At 44.3% G+C, this 20,274-nt stretch overlaps 2 protein-coding genes across 2 annotated transcripts; both read left to right on the top strand.

Moving 5' to 3' along the window:
* The first annotated feature begins 342 nt into the window (after nt 1–342).
* Nucleotides 343–14,036, top strand: LOC119884382 (deubiquitinating protein VCPIP1-like). The gene is given in 4 exon segments (XM_038694803.1): nt 343–1,060; nt 1,063–2,997; nt 7,273–7,359; nt 9,006–14,036. Coding segments are annotated over 4 exon segments (3,540 nt in total). The 3' UTR covers nt 9,806–14,036.
* Nucleotides 14,037–15,623: 1,587 nt separating this feature from the next.
* LOC119884381 (dual specificity phosphatase 28-like) lies at nt 15,624–20,263 on the top strand. Its single transcript, XM_038694802.1, has 3 exons — nt 15,624–16,081; nt 17,512–17,918; nt 19,625–20,263. Exons 2-3 carry the CDS (start codon nt 17,574–17,576, stop codon nt 19,727–19,729), a joined length of 450 nt encoding a protein of 149 aa, XP_038550730.1. The 5' UTR covers nt 15,624–16,081; nt 17,512–17,573; the 3' UTR covers nt 19,730–20,263.
* Nucleotides 20,264–20,274: the final 11 nt, after the last annotated feature.

Genomic DNA, 20,274 nt, shown 5'->3' on the forward strand with positions numbered 1-20,274 from the left:
TAATTAAAAAATCGTGTTAAAATAAATACAGCAACTCTCATTTTCGTCTGTTTCCGACACAAGGGAATGTAAAAACGTAGTCGTTGTTTTTCTCTCGCGTAAATATTTAAAATTAATCACTCAGCACAACTACAAGTCCCACAAGAAGACGTCATGACGTAGTTACGTTTAGCAACGGTCAGTTGCTAAAGAGAAAAAGCAGCCGCTTCCGTGTTGTTCTTGTGTTATTCGGGCAAATATCAAGCGTTAGCAGAGTCTAAGCTCGCCTGACAGCCTCGCCGGAGTGAGACTAACATGGTTTTGTGAAGCTGACAGACAGTTTCAGCTTTTTTTGCACCGGAAATGTCGCTGCTGCAGAGCTCGAAGAAAAAAGACAAGCGTATTTTGTCTGGTACCTGCCCAGACCCGAAATGTCAGGCGAGGCTGTTCTTCCCCGCTTACGGCTCCGTTAGCATCGAGTGCACAGAGTGTGGTCAGCGCCACGAACAGAAGAACCTGTTAAATGTCGAGGAAGTGACTGATCCAGATGTTGTGCTCCACAATCTGCTCAGAAACGCCCTGCTCGGCGTCACCGGGGCCCCGAAGAAAGGCACGGAGCTGGTGAAAGTAATGGGGCTCTCTAATTACCACTGCAAGCTCCTGTCCCCGGTGCTCACCAGGTACGGGATGGATAAACAAACCGGCAAAGCCAAGCTGCTGAGGGACATGAACCAAGGGGAGATGTTTGACTGCTCGCTCCTGGGGGACAGGGCTTTTCTCATCGAGCTGGACCATGTTTCCACCATGGGCTACGGCAAGGACAGGTCAGGGAGCCTCATATACCTCCACGACACCCTGGAGGAGATCAAGAAAGCCAACGGCAACAGGGAGTGCCTCATCCCGGTCCACGTAGATGGAGACGGGCACTGCCTGGTGCACGCTGTGTCCAGGGCGCTGGTGGGCAGAGAACTGTTCTGGCACGCCCTGAGAGAAAACCTGAAACAGAACTTTAAGCAGAACCTGGACCGCTATAAGGCTCTCTTTCAGGATTTTATCGATGCTGCAGAGTGGGAGGACATCATCAAGAGTGCGACCCCCTCTTCATCCCGCCCGAAGGCGTGCCGCTCGGACTACGCAACATCCATATATTCGGCTTAGCCAACGTTCTGCACCGGCCCATAATCCTGCTGGACTCCCTGAGTGGGATGAGGAGCTCTGGCGATTATTCGGCCACCTTCCTGCCGGGGCTGGTGCCCGAGGAGCAGTGCAGCGGGAAAGACGGGAAGCTCAACAAACCCATCTGCATCGCCTGGAGCAGCTCCGGCCGGAACCACTACATCCCCCTGGTGGGAATCAAGAACACTGTGCTGCCCAAGCTGCCGGCCCGCCTGCTGCCCAAGGCGTGGGGCGTTCCTCAGGAGCTCATCAGGAAGTACATCAAGCTGGAACAAGACGGGAGCTGCGTGATCGGCGGCGACCGCAGCTTGCAGGATAAATACCTGATGCGGCTGGTGAACGCCATGGAGGAGGTGTTCATGGAAAAGCACAGCATCCACCCGTCGCTGGTGGCTGACGTGCACCAGTATGTCTACAGACGGACCGGCGTGATCGGCATCCAGCCTGAGGAGGTGACGGAGGCGGCTAAGAAGTCGGTGATGGAGAACCGGCTGCACCGCTGCCTCATCTGCGGCGCCCTCTCTGAGCTCCACGTCCCGCCGGAGTGGCTGGTTCCTGGTGGGAAGCTCTACAACTTGGCCAAGTCCACTCACGGCCAGCTGCGGCAGGACAAGAACTACAGCTTCCCCCTCAACAACGTGGTCTGCTCTTATGACCCCCAGAGGGACGTCCTCACACCAGATTATAAACTGAGCTCCCTCAACACCTGCAACTGGTGTCATGGCACGTCGGTGCGCCACATCCACGGCAACGGGTCCGTGGTGTACCTGGACGGGGACAGAACCAACACCCAGTCCCAGGGAGGGAAATGTGGGTGTGGCTTCAAGCATTTCTGGGATGGGAAGGAGTATGACAACCTCCCGGAGGCCTTCCCCATCACGCTGGAGTGGGGGGGTCGGGTGGTGAGAGAGACAGTATACTGGTTCCAGTATGAGACGGACCCGACTTTAAACAGCAACGTGTATGACGTGGCGATGAAGCTGGTCACCAAGCACTTCCCGGGGGAGTTTGGCAGCGAGATCCTGGTGCAGAAAGTAGTCAACACCATCCTGCATCACACCGCCAAGAAGAACCCGGACGAATACAACCCGGTGTCCATCGACGGGGCTCATGTCCAGCGCCTCACCGACACCGCGGAGACTCAGCAGGTGGCGGACGCGCAGCCGCCCACTAAGATCATCCTGACTGGTCAGAAAGCGAAGACGCTCCACAAAGAGGAGCTGACGATGAGCCGAGCGGAGCGCAGCATCCAGCAGAGCATCAGCGAGCAGGCCCTCGTCACCCAGAAGAGACGGACTGACAAGCTGAAGCAGGAGCAGCAGAAGGGCCACGGCAGGACGTCTTCCCCCGGTGGGTCCCCGGAAACCTCGTCCTCTTCGGCGCCGGTCACGCCCACCAAATCCTCCTCCTCCCCCTCCTCGTCCAACAAGGAGAAGAAGATCCGCGTGACCACCAGTGACGGCAGGCAGGCCATGCTGACCCTGCAGGCCCAGACCACCTTCTCAGAGCTGCAGAGGAGCATCGCCAACCAGTTCGGCGTGCCGCCGCCGCAGCAGTGCATCCGCTACGGCTTCCCGCCCAAAGAGCTGGTCCCGCCGAAGGACGGCGAGGAGAACGAGCCGGTGGCGCTGCAGCACGGCGACAGGGTGACGGTGGAGATACTGAGGGGCCCCGAGGAGAAGAGCCCCGCGGCCTCCATACCCCGAGCCTCCAGCTCGCACTCCGCCCTGCACTCGGTGAAGAGCGAGGACGCCGTGACGTCCGGCAGGATGAGCAACCGGGAACTCCAGGACAACATTGACCTTGAGATGTCCTCCCTCTGTCTCCTAGCAACCTTGATGGGTAAGTGACATGTAGGCCGCCTCCCCCGAGGAACTGAGTTCAGATTTCAAGACAAACAGAGTCCCGTTATCCAGCTGCTGTTTGGCAAGTCGGGCTAACGGTTCCTTTCTTTATCATTTTATCGATTCTCCTTTAACTTATCAGTGAAACATTTAGAGGAAACAGTCCGAGGATCCAGTCAGGTGATGTGACACTTAAAAGCTGAAAGCATTTTCACATTGGCTTTTTAAAATATATAAATGTTTGTGTTTAGTGTTTGAGCAGCAGATCAGATTCACGTTTCAGATCTCAGAATAGAAGTTTATGTCATATCTAAGTTTGACTGAGATGTAACATTGACTCAATATTGTGGTTTTCCGACTCAGACTAAAGTTAGTTCAAACCTCCACAGTGACTCTTTGACCGAAACAAGCATTTAAATTAGAACCAAATTTAACTTTTGATACCTCAAAGCTCTCTTTAGCTGTGTCTTTTTTTACATTTTATAGACTAGAAGCTAAATTGATCAGTAAAAGCATCAGTCTCATGTTCTGATGTTGTTCAGCAACATGAGAAGAAAATGTGTTTTTATATCTGAGTGGTAAAGTGGCTGTAAATTACAGGCTGAAGCTGCTAAAAAAAAAGCTTTAACGTATTTTAATTGTTGATTAATTTCCAGATCAATGGATTAGTTGTTTGCCTGTAAAATGTCCATCAGCGTCGACCCAAAGCTGAAAGAAACCAGAAAATATTCACATGTAAGAAGCTGGAATCTGATTTAAAACATTACTCAGACCTATTACATTGATTTTAAAAACAGCTGGCAATTGATTGATATTAATTAAATCAATACCTGGTCTGTATTAACAGAAAATAGTTTGCTGGAGCTTTTAAACATTAGTTTTAGTTGAGACAGTCGGCTCAGTGGTCACGTTTTGAAGCAGTAGTTCGCAGAGTCGGTTCATTTATTTAAGTCCGTAATAATCAGGTGCTCATATTGACACTGAAACAGGTTTTTGCTTCCTGGCCGCTGAGAGATCCCCTCCTAATGTTCTCTCTCTGTGCTTAAAGTGGATATTCAGAAGTTTATCTGAAGTTAATGTGAGGCATCAGCTGTCTGATTAAATGAAACGGGTATTTTCCAAAGTTTTAGTCAAATTAAATTCAACCTCTGTGTTCCTGCAGCAGATCAACAAGTAAACACTGCACACAAAAAGGGACTTTTTCACTAAAAACACAATATTTTCATACAGGACAAAGAAAAACTATTCAGCAACAAAGTCTTGGCTGTTCCTGTCAAATAAACACATAAATGAAATGATGTTTATATTAACGTTCTGTTGATCGACTGATCATTTAATCAGCACATCGTTTCAGCTCGAAATGAAAATAACCGTTACGTTATTTACTACTTAATATTTCCCTTACATTTTTTTTCTTCTCACTGAGAGTCTGGACTTAAATTTGTCTTTTCTAAAACTGTCTGTCGATCACTTGCTCATGTGAGTCTATTTGTCCAACTCGTCGTGTAAACTTCAGATTAAGAAACACAAAACGAGGACTGTAGATTTAGTCCCTTTTGGTTTAGGAAGATTATGAAGGCTTCTTTAAATGGCCAACATGACCAGGAGGATTATAGTGTGTGTGAAACCTGTTTCAAGTGTTTTAAAAACAGACTTTTTGCAAGTTAACTGGACCAGATGTGTCAACATGTGGAGTGAATCCACATCGGTTTAATGTTGAATGTGTTTGCGCTGCCTCTAATCTGATCCGGTTATTTCTCTGTCTGAGCAGCAGAGAGGCTGAGAGGACACTTGTTCCACTCTGCTCACATGCTCGTGTCCAGGTGCACAGCGCACATACGCGCTGCTTTGTGATTGGTCACAGCAGGCAGGTGAATAACAAACTGCAGGCATCGGCTGAGCGGCAGGTGATGCCCATCAGAGCGTCTGTTTCTGATCAGCTGCCCTGAACGCTACCAGAAAGTCTGTGTGTGTGTGTGTGTGTGCTCTCAAAGTGCTGACTCGGGCCTCTCGACCCCTCCCCGTCTCACCTGCCAACAGGGTCAAAGGTCGCGGCTGCGTTCAGATAAACAGATTCGGCCGGCCAACAGTCAGCGTCTGTCGATATTCAGGAAGGTTTCATCTGCAGTCTGAGCTCTGCAGGCCTGACGCTGCACTTCCTGTTAGAGCTCATGTTCAATAATCCTCCGCTCAGCAGACAGCGAGAGTCTTCACTGCTCCGCGTCCGTAGAGATGTTCAGACGCCAATATCTGATCTGCCTCGCGCTTCTCGAGCAGGAAATCTTTGCTGCTTGATATGTTTGGACAGAAGATGGATGTTTTATTTTGCAAACGTATGACGTGAGAGATACAAAACACGTGAATGAGTGAAAATGCAGAGTAAAAAAATAAATAAATCACAAAGACGTTTTAATGAGGCCGTATTTATGTTCATTTTCAGGTTCACACTTTTTATTTAGGGCTCCTACTAGAATAGGTTTGCTTTAATTAAGGCTTCCTGCTCAGCTGGAAACACCGCTGTAGCCGTCACAGGCGTTATGCAAATTTAGCGCGTTACGCAGTGGCGTCGATGAGTAACGGAAGAAACGGCCGAGATACAAACGAGGCAGCGTTTTCTGTTGGAAACTAATCCGTGAGCTTTGTAGCTTTGCAGAGCTTTCACACAAGCGAGTTGTAATGATTTTACCATCACAGCTTTCTTACAGCAGGGACATGTCTCTACAAATACCCAGCGGACGCTGAATTGTCCCCAGAAATAATTGTCAAAACAATTAAATGTAACCATGATGTGCGTCAGTGTTTAGTCCATGTGTTTTACCTCAGTGGTTTGGTCCGCTGCCGACCTTTTTCAGACCTTCAGAGACTTTATTTCTAAAAGTCTCTCCAGCAGCAGTGACATGAAATACCCACCTTGACGCGGGGTCTTATTTTTGACGTGGTGACGCCAGTAGACTCACATTAACAACAGCGTGTAGTATCAGAGGAAGTCAGACGGTTTTAGAAAAGACAAGTTTAACTCCAGACCAAATTACTTGGAAGGTAAATATAAAGTACCAAGTGAACGAACGGCTGTTTTCGTTTAGAGCTGAAACGACGTGTTGATCAACAGAAAATCAATTGCCAAAAGATTTTAAACTTTAATTCATCCTTTAAATTTATTTTCCAATTTGCTAAATTTGCTGCTGAGTTGAATGAAAGTAAACTGAGAATCAAAACAAATCTGAAGACGTCACCTTTGACTCTGGGAAACTGTCACCAACATTATTCATTAAAAACATGTCTTTTAATGAAAATAAGAATTTTAATGGAAAAATATTTATTCCCTCTAAAGTCGTATCAGAAGATCAAAAGATATTTTGTCAAAATCATTCAGCATTAGTAGAAAAATGCCAAAATTGTCCCTGGCAGTAATTTGGATCAAAACAATAAAATATCAGCACGGTTGTTCGTCAGAAACTATTCAAACATTAAATTCAGTATTTAAGTAAATTTTCAGGCAAAAATACCAAACCTTTGTTGCTGAATTGTGAGAAATCGCTGTTTGTCTTTGTATGATGGTTAACTGAATATAAAAACCTTGGCTTGGACTCTTCAGCTGCAATGTTCATTATTTAAAATATGCAGATTATATAACGGAACAAAATGAGAAAACGTTCACACTGCAGAAGCTGGAAAGAGAACAGCTGTCGATGAATTAATCATTTAATCAACGCTTCGATTTAGTTGCAACCCCACTTAATATTTACCTTTTCCCTTCCAAATCATTGGATTAGAGTTAAACTGGTCTAAAACCTTTTTGGCTTTTAACCCCTTTTTAAAAAAGCTATTTCTGTGTCATCACAGGTTGCGTGCGTTTCTGTCAGGTGTGATTAATTTAAGCAGTTCAAAGAATTGTTTGACTTTTTTGTTATTGCAGGGCTGAATAGTCTGAAGTTTTCAACAAAGCAAAGATTAGAGAGAAGTGAGATAAAAAAAACTTGTGTTGTCTTGTCCCGTCATGTGACCCACTGAGGGGTTGCGACCTTCAGTTTGGGAGGTTTACTCACGGTGGCTGCGTGTGCGTTCACGTGTGCTCACTTTCTGTTTTACTTCCAAATCAGTGGTTTCGCGCTGTGGAAGTTTGTTTTAAACACGTCCGCCTGGGAGACATTCAATGCTTTAAAACTCAGCTGTCACCTCTGGTTTTATCTAAGGTCGGAACATTTGGGTTTTTCCAGTTTCAGCTGGTTCCTCGATCATTTTGTGTTGACGCTTTCTCTCTTGTCTGTTCCAGGCGAGGACGTTTGGTCGTACGCAAAGAAGCTGCCGCACTTATTCCAGCAGGGCGGCGTCTTCTACAACATCGTCAAGAAAGACATGGGTACGTTTGTTTGCAGTAAACACCTGGTTTCTATAATGGCGGTTACCGACCTGCCGCATATAAACACGTTTCTGCTGTAACCAGGACCCTGTTAGAATAATCCGGTTTCTTCTCATCCAGATAATTTGGTTTTTGTTAATCCTGGATGAGGTTATCATGAATAACAGGCGCTCTTATTTTGAAAAAAAGGGCAACATGAGTAGAGAGTTGAAACCATGATTACTGTGACGATGACATGGACATAAATCTCATTTTATATCATTTTATAAATCTCATAGTTCACACAGTGTGTCCACACTTTGATCACTGTTAAACTTTGAGATATGACCAGTGAGTCATGCAGGTGCATGATGGGTGATGCAGTTCTGATGGTGCAAGAGACGTTTCAGTGATAATCATGCAAGAGATGTCACCAGAGATTTAGTGGTCAACACAATACCAGTGAAACTCTACGATCCATTTCAAGAGCACGGTAAAATACAAAACAATAAATCCCAAGCAAAACAGCTGTGAAAGCTGGGAGAGGATTTTCCAGGACAGATTAGAGGTGTTGTTGTTGTTGTTCGGTTTATCCTGCAGGTAGCTCTTCATTATAAAAGTGTAGCTGTGAAAACTCCTCAAGCGGATCATAGAGATCTGTCAGTAACCTGCACGCTCTCTTCTAAAATCCTAATTACATCGACTCTGTTTCATTGTTGAGCAAACATCTCGGTCGTGATCCAGCCGAGTGTCAACAAGCTGCACTTGCGCTGGTTTGGACTGAAGGACTTGTTTCTATGAAAAATTATAATGTGGAGAACAGAGCCCGGGTTACTGCAGTGCATGTGACTGTTTTCAGTTACCTGTCTAACTGGATTCATGAGTTCCCTTGTGGTTTTGGTAATGTCTGAAGACTTGAATGAGTCCTCCGCAGTGACTCTTGCAAAGTTTTTGGTAGAGTCAGAATGACGCCATCTGCTGGCCGCTTCCCGCTCTTTCATTTTTACAAGAAGGCATCTCTGAGGCCAGCATGGACTCGCACAGAAACTGCCTCAGTGTAACAAAAGTCCCAAACTGAGTGCCTGAGTATTGTTTTAGGAGTGGAAATGTGCGAGTATAAGCACTATATTCAAACCTGCAACGATTATTTTCATTCCGTCGACTAATCTGCTGACTTTTTTTCACTATTAATGGATAAATTGTTTAGTCTATAAAATGTCAAGAAATTGTGAAAAAAGCTAATTTTTCAAGGTCTTCAAATCTCCAAGACCTAAAGACTCTTTATTTACTATCATACATGGCAAAGAAAAACAGCAGTTCCTCACATAGAGCAGCGATGTTTAACATCTTTGCTTAAAAAAATAAATCATTATAGTTATCGTTGCAGCTCTGTTCATGTTCTGTGGTGCTCGGGTGATTTTTCTTCAGTCAAGATTTAGTTTATTTCATATTCTAACGTCTGTAACTTTTAAGGTCTCTTAGTTCAGACCGACTTTTCACATTTAGGTTTAATGGAACGATGGACAGACGACGCTTCAGAAGCTCCCGGCCCTGATCGTTACGTTTGCTTCTTTAACCTCCCTCATGTTTTTGCTTGATCACTTTCTGCAGTTTTCGCTCAGCTGGATGTTCTGATTGAATTGTGTCTTTGATCCTCTCCCTGTCAGGCCTGATGGACGGGAAGCACTGCACGCTGCCTCATCTGACGGGGAAGACGTTTGTTTATAACGCGGCAGAGGAGCGTCTGGAGCTCTGCGTGGACGCCGCCGGGCACTTCCCCGTCGGCCCTGATGTGGAGGAGCTGGTGAAGGAGGCTCTGGTCCAGCTGCGCTCGGAGGCGGCCACCAGGGGCAGCAGAGAGGGGAGCCCATCCCACGGCGTGCTGCGGCTGGGCAGCGGCGGCGTTGTCCGTAAGAAGGAGCAGCTGCAGAACGTCACCGCCTTCCAGGGTAAAGGCCACTCTCTGGGCAGCTCTGGGGGCTCCTCCCCTCCAGAACACCGGCCTATCACGCGCCAGCACAGCAGCGGCGTGGACCTGAGCGCCAGCGTGTCCCGAGGCCCCCCAGACCTGTCTGATATCCCCGAGGACGCCACCAGGGAGCTGGTCCGCATGGCTCCGGGCTTCGTCACCATGAAGGACGGTCGTGGTCTGGACCCCAGCCTGATGGAGCAGCAGCGGAGGAAGCTGCAGGAGATGGTGTCGTCCATCCAGGCCTCCATGGAGCGCCACCTCAGAGAGCAGCAGCAGCAGAGTGCCGCCGCAGCAGGGGGCGGGGCCAGCCAGGAGCTGACAGGCGGGACGAAGACGGGCGCGGGCCAACCGACGTCTACCGTCGACCATGAACCTCCAGCTGCAGCAGGCGCCACGGCGGCCGGCAAACCGGACAGGAAGGCGGAGGAACTGGAGGAGATGGAGAGTCAGGATGCGGAGCAGAGCAACGCCTTCGAACCCATGGATCACTCCTGATCACTCCTGACCCCCCCCCCCAGCACCGCCCCGCCCCCGCCCCCGCCTCGCCGGCACCTTCGGGCCATAACGCCTCAGGTCGGATGCTAAAGCTTTGGTCTTCATCGTGTTTCGTCGTCTTTACCGCATGACTAAAGAGCGAGCCGAGCGTCCTCCTCACCTCTCTGCAGACTCGGGCCGGGACGATAATCCACGAGGCGATATATTGAGACGCCCTCTGCGATACATCTCTCACAGTAACATCCCACTTCTGCCGCTGCGTGTGTGTTGAAACTCTATGCACTGTGGCACACGCTCTCTCACCTCAGCTGTCCACTCCACTCAGTAAATAATAAACACAACACATGATTGATTCCTGCTTTTCAGAGAGATCATTTTGCCTTTGTAGGAAACGTTTTGCTCTTCGGTTGACGATGTATCGTAAACGACTGTCTCGCAATTTATCGCAGAGTCGGATCGTCAGGATTGTATCTCTTATCCCTGCGATTCCCACCTGCGGACGTCTGGACTCGCACCGTAATCCGGGGCTGTGAAAAGCGCTCGGGTTCACGCGTAGGACGCGTTCCTGTAGATAGAAGAAGAGTCTTAATCTGCCACCGAGAGGAGAGCTGCTGGACGCGCGGCAGCGTAATGTCCTGCAGACATGCTTCCTTCAAAGTGCTGCTCTGAAAAGTGCACCGGCCTCTGTTCGCATCGACGCCTTCGTTGCCAAAACCTGCTCGTCCGCCGTCCATCTGTCTGTCTGAGGACTGCGAGGATCTGTGTTCGCTCGCCCGCCTGATTTACATTTAGCGTTCTTGTTTTCCACGACACGGTGTGGGATTTGATGTGAAGCACCAGAACCCAGCTTCAGACCAGCCTGCGCCACCTGCAGGAAAAGAGTGTTAACGGTTTGTTTTTTATTTAAACCTCTGAAGTGTTAGTTTAGTTGACTGCAGTGTAACGTCGCGTATCGGCAAGAAGTCCGTAAAGAATATTTGATGTTGTTTAGAAAGCGTTTGTCCAGCAGACTGTAAAAAGTCCTGGGAAGTAGTGGCCACAACCAAATTTAAATTTCCTTATGAAAAGTATTTGATAATATATTTTTATGTATAAAAAAAAAAAAAAAAAGAATACTGTCTGATATAATATATATATTTATATATATTATATATATCATGGTTTTGCTACTGACAGTATTAATCAGGCTGTAGCTGTAGGTTGACTTAGTTCTGTTATTTTCAATATCTGAACTATAAGCTTACAGGTTGAGTGTTAATCTGCAGAACAGAAGACTATTTCTGCAGATTATTATTACCACGAAGACACATTTGTCTGACGGTCAAGTGCCTGAAAACGCTTCATGTGTCGCCCACTTCACACACGTTTAGAGGGAAGTTCCACTTTGAGTGCAGGTGAGTGTGACACATAACAAACACAAGCAAAACTTTAAAGAAACTTTTGTCGAAAACACTCGTCGCCTGCAGGTGGTCCTGCCTCTGCTCCGCCTGGGTTTCTTCCTGTAAATTAAAAGAGTGCGTACATTTAAACAGCTTCTCATTTTAACGAGGGAAAACAAATATGACCTCGGGCGTGGATGCACGTTTAAAGCTCTAAGCGAGCTGTTGGGAGATGTTGAATGCCAACACAATAATAATAACGTTCGGCCTTTTGTTGAGTTTATTTTAGAATTTGGGAGAGAAAACTCCAGCTTTCAGGAAACAAACTATAAGAAACTGGAGGAAAACATTTATTTTCTAAGCAACCAAAGCTTAAAGGTGCAAAACTGCAGGCGTGTCTGAATCTGTTTAAGTGAATTAAAGAAGCCAGATCCACGAGGTGCTTCACATCGAAAACCCAGAACACGAGTGGATCAGTCGTTTCACTCACTCAGTGCCCAAATATCAAAATGCTAAGGTTTCTTTAGTCGAGGACAACCCGTCATTTCTTTTTTCTTCTACTTTTACTGTAAATGCAAGCAGCTACAAAGCTTTTGAAGTCAGTGGGAGGTCGCAGGGTGATTTAATGATTACGTGTGATTTCTCTGTGGGACACGAGCTTCACCAGGTTTCTTCTTTTTCTTTGCTCTGAAGCTGCGGCCACATCCCCCCCCGCTCAGCAACACTGCCCTGCACACACGCCTGAATGCTGATCACAGAGTGTTGGACTGTGTGAGAGTGAACGTGATGGTGAAACCCGCTAGAATAATAACTTGGTGTGTCCGTGTTTCTCTGCAGAAGTGAACAGGGGAATATCTGCAGCACTGAGGGTGTCATGTGACCGTACCTTTACCTGTCATTGGTTCATTGGCTTCATGTTTAATAACCTCCCATTTAAAAAGAAAAAAAGAAGAAGCGGCCAAAGATGAACAAGGTTCAAGTTTAAACACAGGGTGTGGAGCTGAGAGGAGTCTTCTATGCAAAAAGAAATTTTCACCAAACTTCCAAAAATCAGAGCAGAGAGGTTGGACGTTAAATATCCACAGAAATAAAAAATGAAGACTCTTCTCTTTGGTTGTCACGCTGCCGAGCGGCTGCAGACGTCTTTGCAAGCATCTCGTCACAGTTTAAAGCTCCAACACGTTGCTTCACTTTGAGCTCATGAGCAGCTTTTCTTCATCATTTTGGACTTTATTGTTTACATTTATACTCGTCACATAAATAAGCTAACGCAGGAACACGTAGCAGACTACACCGTGCGGCCAAAAGTATGTGGACAGCCCTGTAGTGCACATTCCCTCGGGTGCTCGTGACTCACAGGGTGTGTCCAAATTCTTTGGGGGGGGGGGGTGTTTTGCAGCAGGATAAAAGAGTCTTTGTCTTCGTTAATGCACTTAGTGTAGGTTTTATTAAACTCAATTTTCATACTCTATTTTTATTCTTGGTTTCTGCCAACGACTAACAACACTTTGAAACACTCAGTTTTTAAAATATCTGTTTTCTACGAGGACGGTCAGCTTGCTCTTTGTCAGCGTTTGACTTTTCGATGTAATGAACGAGACATTTTGAGAGTTCTTGGGAGGCAGAAACGTGTTTTTGATTCTGCACGTGGTTAAGAAACGCGTGCATGCGTTTTGTTTTTGCACTGATTTTTTTATTTATTTTTTATTCTCGAGGGAAACAGCAGCTAAATCCACGATTCATTAAACCCAGATATCCAAACGAGACGGCGGAAGAGGCTGAGCGGAAATCAGCTGTGGGTGGTTGATGAGGATACCTCCTGAAGTTGTGATGCTTATAAAGACCTCTGCAGCTGTTCTCCCAGCATCCTTTGTGCACAACGATCCCTTTTTGGGAAATGCGCTCGCTCTTCTTCTTGCTGAGGGTTAGATGTTGTCTCGGGTTAGCTTAGCTTAGCATAAAGACTGGAACCAGGGGGAAACAGCTAGCCCAGCTTTGTTAAAACAAACCGTGCTGCACTACAGACTTTATGCTAAGCTAAGCTGCGAGCAGTAGCTACATATGTAGTACACACAGGCGTATTTCCCAAAATGTTGAACTGTTCCTTTAAAGACTGAAAGCTAGTTTACATTTTTGTTGCCAACAAAATGTTTTCCATCTCCACGTTGCTGTAGGAACGACGTGGTGTTTCGTCAGGCCTTAAAATCGGTTTATTTTACAGTGAGGATCAGTTTGTTTGATGTTTTACTGTTTTTACCTCAAACTCCTTTAATTTTAACTTGTTTGACCCTAAAAATCTTTTATTTTGACCTTTTTTTTTTGTTGTTGTTGTTGTTGTCTTGTGTTTTTTTTGACGAGTCTCAAAATGTGAAGCGCGGTCTTTTTGTTTTTCGGCTCTCTTTGAGGTTTTATTTTTAGCCGTTGAGGTGAACAAATGTGAGAATCAGCACTTTGATTGAGGTAAAAAACTAAATAAAGAGGGAATGTTAGCGTAGCATGCTCATATTAGCTGCACCTGAATCATCATCATCGTCATCAGCCGGAGAGGAAAGCGGTCGCTCGCTCGGACGAATCAAAAGGAAGGAAAGTTCGCTCGGATGACACTGCTGTAACAGATATGAAGTTTTTCTTTGCTGTACTAATGACATGAATTGTAATCCAGTTGTATAATAGTATATATTGTAGTATATTTGGACCTGTACATAAACGACAGAAACACAGATTCATTCTCTTTTTTTTGTTTGTTAACTTCTCTCTGGTTTGCTAATAAAATGTTGATGATACACGGCTTCGACATCGCTGTTTGCATGTGTGATGACTTTTCAACCCTGACAATAAAATCACTTCCTTCACTTGTTTTTGTATTTTGTCGTCACTGACAGATTTTTCCGTTTGTCTTTTCCATGTTTGTACATCAGTGTCGTCCATTTTCTGACCGTGTCGGTTTCAGTTTAAGTGTCAAAGTATTGCTGGGCGATGACAATAAATTACTGTCATCAAAAAAATGTGTTCACATATAGTTCAAAATGCTATTTGATGCTTTGAATATTGGATTTTTTATGTGATTTTTGCAGATATTAGATGCATATGAATCAAAGGATGCCCAATGATTTATATATCTGTGCCGTGCTGCTAATGCTAACTGTTGATACCTAAACAACAGCAGTCAAACTGCATGTTGAAATGAACTAAAGTTAATTACAGTTCTTTAAAAAAAGCTCTGTGTTCCTGTCAGGATTGTTTGTTCCAGATGCTTTTAAAATCTAAACTTTTATCATTTCTTTTATTTATTTATATATATATATATATATATATATATATATATATATATATATATATATATATATATATATAATATATATATATATATATATATATATATATATATATATATATATAATTCAAACAGGAACCACCACAGGACTATGTTATATTTTTGACACAAATTAATGTAATGGTTGCCCATAAGTAGGGAAAGTAATAAACAAAAAACTATTTAAATAAATAGAAAAATTAAATAAACATCAATGAAAAACATTTAAGTAAAAAACATTACAACACATGAAAATCTGGTTAAAAGTTTGTGAAGGAAGATTAATTTAAATAAATGCTACTTTATAAATTTTTATTCCTGATCATTAGTAATCGGGTCACAGAACACAGCGAAACACCTGAAACGTTTCCCGCCGCTGTGTCTCACAAACCTGCAACCATCCTCTGGCCACATATTTCATTTAAGTACACTGAACGACTGAATCAAACAGCTGAGTGCTTTAACTTTGTAAAACCAAAGAAATGAGGGATGACGAGTATTTAACTACAACCTGTGGAGGAAACAACACTGACAGACACTTCACCTGCTGTGGCTAATTCTGCTCAGGGCCGTTTCCAGGCTCTTGACACATGGGGGCCTTTGCCCAGCCCAGAAAACTTTCATGTTTTCATCTGTTTTCCAGCTTCAGAGCGTCCTGGAGCAGAGAGACGGTCAAACAGAGGGGTATCTCTGAGCGAGGACACAGAGCGACAGCTGCGTCATGTTATTCTCTCGCTACTTTGAGGCCACTGTTAACCGTTTCTGTAGCAAATACACTGACGGACCGAGTGTCCATATGTGAAGACTCATGAGTGAGAATGTGTTGCTCATAACGACACATAACAGAGTCGGGGATAATCTTTTTTTATGTTTTGTATTTCTGAAAACAAAAACAAAATGTGCCACTGCACTCCTGCCGCACCCGCCACGTGCGAAGTCGATTGGATGAACGGTTCTTGACATAACCGAAATAAAAACAGACGCACGTCTGGCTCTCAGCTAAAAGCCCTCGGTTCCGACTGAAGATGTAAATCTGAACAGATTTATAGTTTTTATATAGTTTAATTTCCTCATACTGCTGCGGCACAATCAAACAACCAGGAGGAAATAGTGCATTTGTTGTGGTCTATTTTCAGCAGCGGATGAATCCACATGTGGTGCTACACAAACAATGTGACCCGAGCGCAGCAGTGGGGCTCACTGGTGGGTTTAATAGTTTCTGTGGCTCAGAGGAGACATCAGCATGTTGTGTTGTCTACCACTGGAGGGCGCTGTACCCGGGAACACGTTACTGTCCTCACCGTTTTCCACCTGTTCATGTTTCACTCGTCAGTCATGAATCTGAGCAGCTTTAGGACCCAGAGCAGAGCAGCTGTCAGAGTCGTCCGTGCTGTAAATATAGCAGCGTGTGTGTGTTTGGATCGGAGCAGTTGGGGGTCATGAGGAGACCTGAACAGACCGGATCAACCTGACCGGCTCCGTCCTCAGTCTGCAGGACCAGAAACAGGAAACACCTTCCTCTAAAACCCAGAGAGAGAGAGAGAGAGAGAGAGAGTTGACCTGAAGATCAGCTGGCAGCTGCTGGTGAGTCTGTCTGTCCTTGTGAGGGGGTGAGGCGTTCACTGACCGCCGCCTCTGTAGGTTCACTGTAGATTTGTTCTTCATAGTAGGCACGAATGTTTGATTCATAATGTTATGTATATTTGATCCTGATCTTTATTGCTTTGTGTGTTTAAAAGCTAAAATGAGTAAAACATTTTTTAGAAAGAGCAAGAAAAAGCACAAACACATTTCTTTGATCCATTTAAAAGGTAAGGAGCATTTTACAGTCTCAGGTTGCTTCAGGTGAGACGCTGAAATGTGGTCCAGAGAGTCCCGTTAGAGTCACAGATCGAGGAGTCTGAAGGTTTGTCCAAACGCCACCTCACAGCACAGAGCTTTATAATACTGAGAGAGAAGATTTTACAGCTCTGAAAATGTCATGGTGGATATAATTTTATCTTGAGGTAAAGAGCAGAGACTTGTTCATGTTAAAAAGATAATCTACCAGGGATGTGCACTCACAGGACTGTCTAATGCAGCACCTCGCAGGATGATGTCACACTGCCTTACAGCAAAAGTTTGGTTTAGTGATTTTAGAGGTTTATTTTTGCATATGTCTGTTTTCATGGTCAGTTTGACCAAAATTCCAAAAAACCATCAGATGACAGGAGAGAGAGTCTAATAAAAGCTTGAATGGTTAAATTTATTTATCCATAAAAACATGCAAACAGAACTCTGATCCTGTTAGAGCCTGTCCGAGATGGGATCTTTAAGACTAATACCGATTTTTATTTTTGAGGATTATAAAATCCGATATTCCAAATGATCGCCAGATATTCTTCTCTTTTTTTTTAACATGAACAAAGATTAATCCTAACGTGTTCTGTAGTTATGAGACCTCACCAAGATAACATGATATAATGCAGTTTAAAAAGATATGTAAAATGTGTTTTGTGTGTTGCCAACAAGGGGAGTTGCCGAGCGCCCTCTGGTGGACAAACGATGCAACAACAACACTCGTAACATGATTGAAGAATCCGTTTTCTGTCTCTGTTTCTTTTTTTAATTGTTATTTGTTCAATAATAAAACAGTTAAAAACATTAACAGAATTGTCCAAACAGCTCAAAGTAAACTACGATTAAAATTAAATAAAATCTTTACGTCTTCCTTACAAAGTTGCATCTGCTGTTGGATAAAAGAGTGAGAGAACCTACTTTTTAGTCTGGATCTTAAAATCTAAAAAGAAATAAATTCACACTGATATTAAATTGCAAAGAAAACTTAACATTTATTTTTACCTGAGAAAAGAAACAGACATATTTACAGTGCAGTGAAGTGCACATGCTGAGTTCTGAATAAAGTAACTTTATAAAAAAATGGTTGATCAACCCTTTAATTAGTAACTGATTGTCTCAGCAGTAGATGTTCCTACTGTCAAGTAAAAAGCTCACCTGCTTCTCTGTCTGACCAGGTGGCAGATACCTGTGGACGTCAGCGCCTGAGTAAGGAAGCCTGTGAGGGTCAGTTCTCAGGATGCTGCAGCTGTGTAAAGTCACCAAGGCCGTGTTCATCAGTAACGCCCGCTCGGCCTGCAGCGACGAGCTCATCCAGCAGGAGGCCGTGACGCTCTGCATCAACGTGTCCAAGCAGCAGCCGTTTCCCTCCGCCGGCGTCAAGAAGCTGCAGGTCCCGGTCTACGACGACCCGTGCGAGGACCTGTACAGCCACTTCGACCGCTGCGCCGACGCCATCCAGAAGGAGGCGAACCGCGGGGGACGCTGCGTCGTCTACTGCAAGAACGGCCGCAGCCGCTCCGCCACCATCTGCATCGCCTACCTGATGAAGCACCGCAAACTGACTCTGGCGGAAGCAGTGCAGGTGAGCCAGGTGGAGGTCACACCTGCGGGTAACACTCGGCGAGGCGACACCTGAGAGTCTCCTCTGTCCACCAACCACAGATGTTTAAACCTCCTCCATGTTTGTTTACCATGCTTTGGGTTTTTCACCAGTCAGTAAACAAAATGAAGTGTGATCCAAATATGTTTAACAAAATGTTCATCTTTGCAGAGTAAAATGTTTCTGGAGGGGAACTTTAATTGGAAAATACGAGTCTTCAAATTAAGGCGATCTTTAGATGAGACGTCTTTGTTTTACATTCACAAATTTTCATTCAGTCATGTTATGACTCACCGATAATCGTGAGTCATTATCGGTAAACGATTCACTTTCACTAAAAAACATATTAAAATCGTGACGATGTGACGTTTGTTCCAAACAAACACGTTTCCTTACATGTGCAGAACAGGATGTTCAGGCGCCTCTGCAGCACATATTTTACCTTCATCATTGAACTGCAGCTTCTGGGATTTGGATATTGTGATTTTGAAAGTATTTCGATGACTTGAGCAGCTCTCATATGCAGTAATAACACGGGTGTCACTAAGGAGAGCTGCCGACCTTTAGGCGACACAGATCCGGCTCCAGCAGCTACAGATTGTTACGATCCGCTCAGAACATCTTGAATGTTTTTCAGACTTTTCTGCAAATTTTGCTGTTTTTGTAAACTTTTATAACTTTTATTCAGATCAGAGAAAAGAAAAATCAGCACGTCAGCACTCGGCTGTTAAATGTCGGGAGCTGCAGGTGCAGAGATCCAACGACCCACAGAAACGTGTAAAACCTGCTGTTTCTAAATACATACTTTAATTTAGCAGAACGATGAGAGATCAGTAGAACATTTGAAGGTGTCTCACTGTTCTCTGATCTGCTGTTCAAAGCTCAGAAACAACAGACTGTTTGATCTGAAACAGCAAGTCTGCTGAAACTGAAGCTTGTTTTCAGGTCGCGTATCGATTGCCAAGGTGCCCTGGAGCGGCACGCTGACAGCAGCTGCTCAGTGGGTCTGTATTTATGCTCCAAATTAGTGATAGACAGATTAATCTGGCCGATATCTGGCATTTTGAGACAATCGGCATCGGCTGATACCCGCAGTCACAAGGCTGATATATCATCCTAAATGTCAGCAGATGTGGTTTAACAGCATGACTGGCTAGTGTTGATATCAGCATTAAATATCCTGCTCTCTAAATATCGACATCAGTCAGAGAAAAACAGGTATCGATCGACCATTCTCAAAGTACCAAATGTTTGACTTGTGTTTTTGTAATATTTTTGATTTCCATTCATGAGTCCTCCTGTAGCTGCATGTTTTATATTCTGTCTGAGCTTCTGCATGTTTCAGTTAATGTTAAAATAATGCAGCATTCAGTCATATTCCTGTTAACATTAATATTTTGTTGCCTTGTATGTTTTGTGTTGTGACTAGTGTAGTATAAACGTGTTTTTTTTCACTAACATTAATATTCTCATTACTTTTTATTTCTTATTTTTCCTGCATGTTTAATCTTACATTCTCAGTGACTGTGGAACATCTGTCCAGGATTACAGAAGAAGAACAGTAACTTTATTTATTAATGTGCAACCTGAATACATTTCCTCAAAATAACAACTTCATTACCGAGTTTAAGAACATTCATTAACAAACATTCAGTATCTCAACACTTGTTGCCGTTTTCTTTCCCCAGAAGGTGAAGACGGCTCGTCACGTGATCGATCCGAACCCCGGCTTCCTGTCTCAGCTGCAGCGGTACGAGCAGGAGCTGAAGAAGAGACGAGGAGAGACGGACTGACGGACACAAACCAGACAGCCGGCAGGTGAACGACGTCCTCTCCGTCCACCTTCACTCTGTCTGTTCTGACTGAATGGACACGAAACCCAGACAGACACAAACTACATAAATTCACTTCTTTTAATGGGTTTGAAATAAAAATATTTAACAAAACATTATATAATAAGTAGAGAGTTGCAGCTACTTCACATAAATCAGAAACAGTTAAAAGGCCGAATTCTGTGAAATAACTCAAATAGACTGAAAAGAAAAGAGACAATAACGTTAACTCTTCAAATAATAACTTTATTCGCACAGCACTTTTATTTACATGATTACAAAGTGATTAAACATAAAATAAAAAGACAGTGTCCGTAAATAAAAAACAGAAAAGTAAAATAATATCTGTGAGATTTTAAAATGTGTGTTTTTATCTGATGTTTAAATAAATGTAAACAGTAGTTTATTCTACAGTTTGGGTGCCATGACAGTAACATGTAAACTTAAAACTGGTTTCCATAAGTGCTCAGTAGGTCAGAATTATTATCCTCTCCACACGCGTAGTG

Source organism: Micropterus salmoides, unplaced genomic scaffold (assembly GCF_014851395.1).
Source record: "Micropterus salmoides isolate LMB-PRFRI ecotype aquatic unplaced genomic scaffold, ASM1485139v1 Ms_hic_scaffold_3404, whole genome shotgun sequence".
Taxonomy (NCBI): domain Eukaryota; kingdom Metazoa; phylum Chordata; class Actinopteri; order Centrarchiformes; family Centrarchidae; genus Micropterus; species Micropterus salmoides.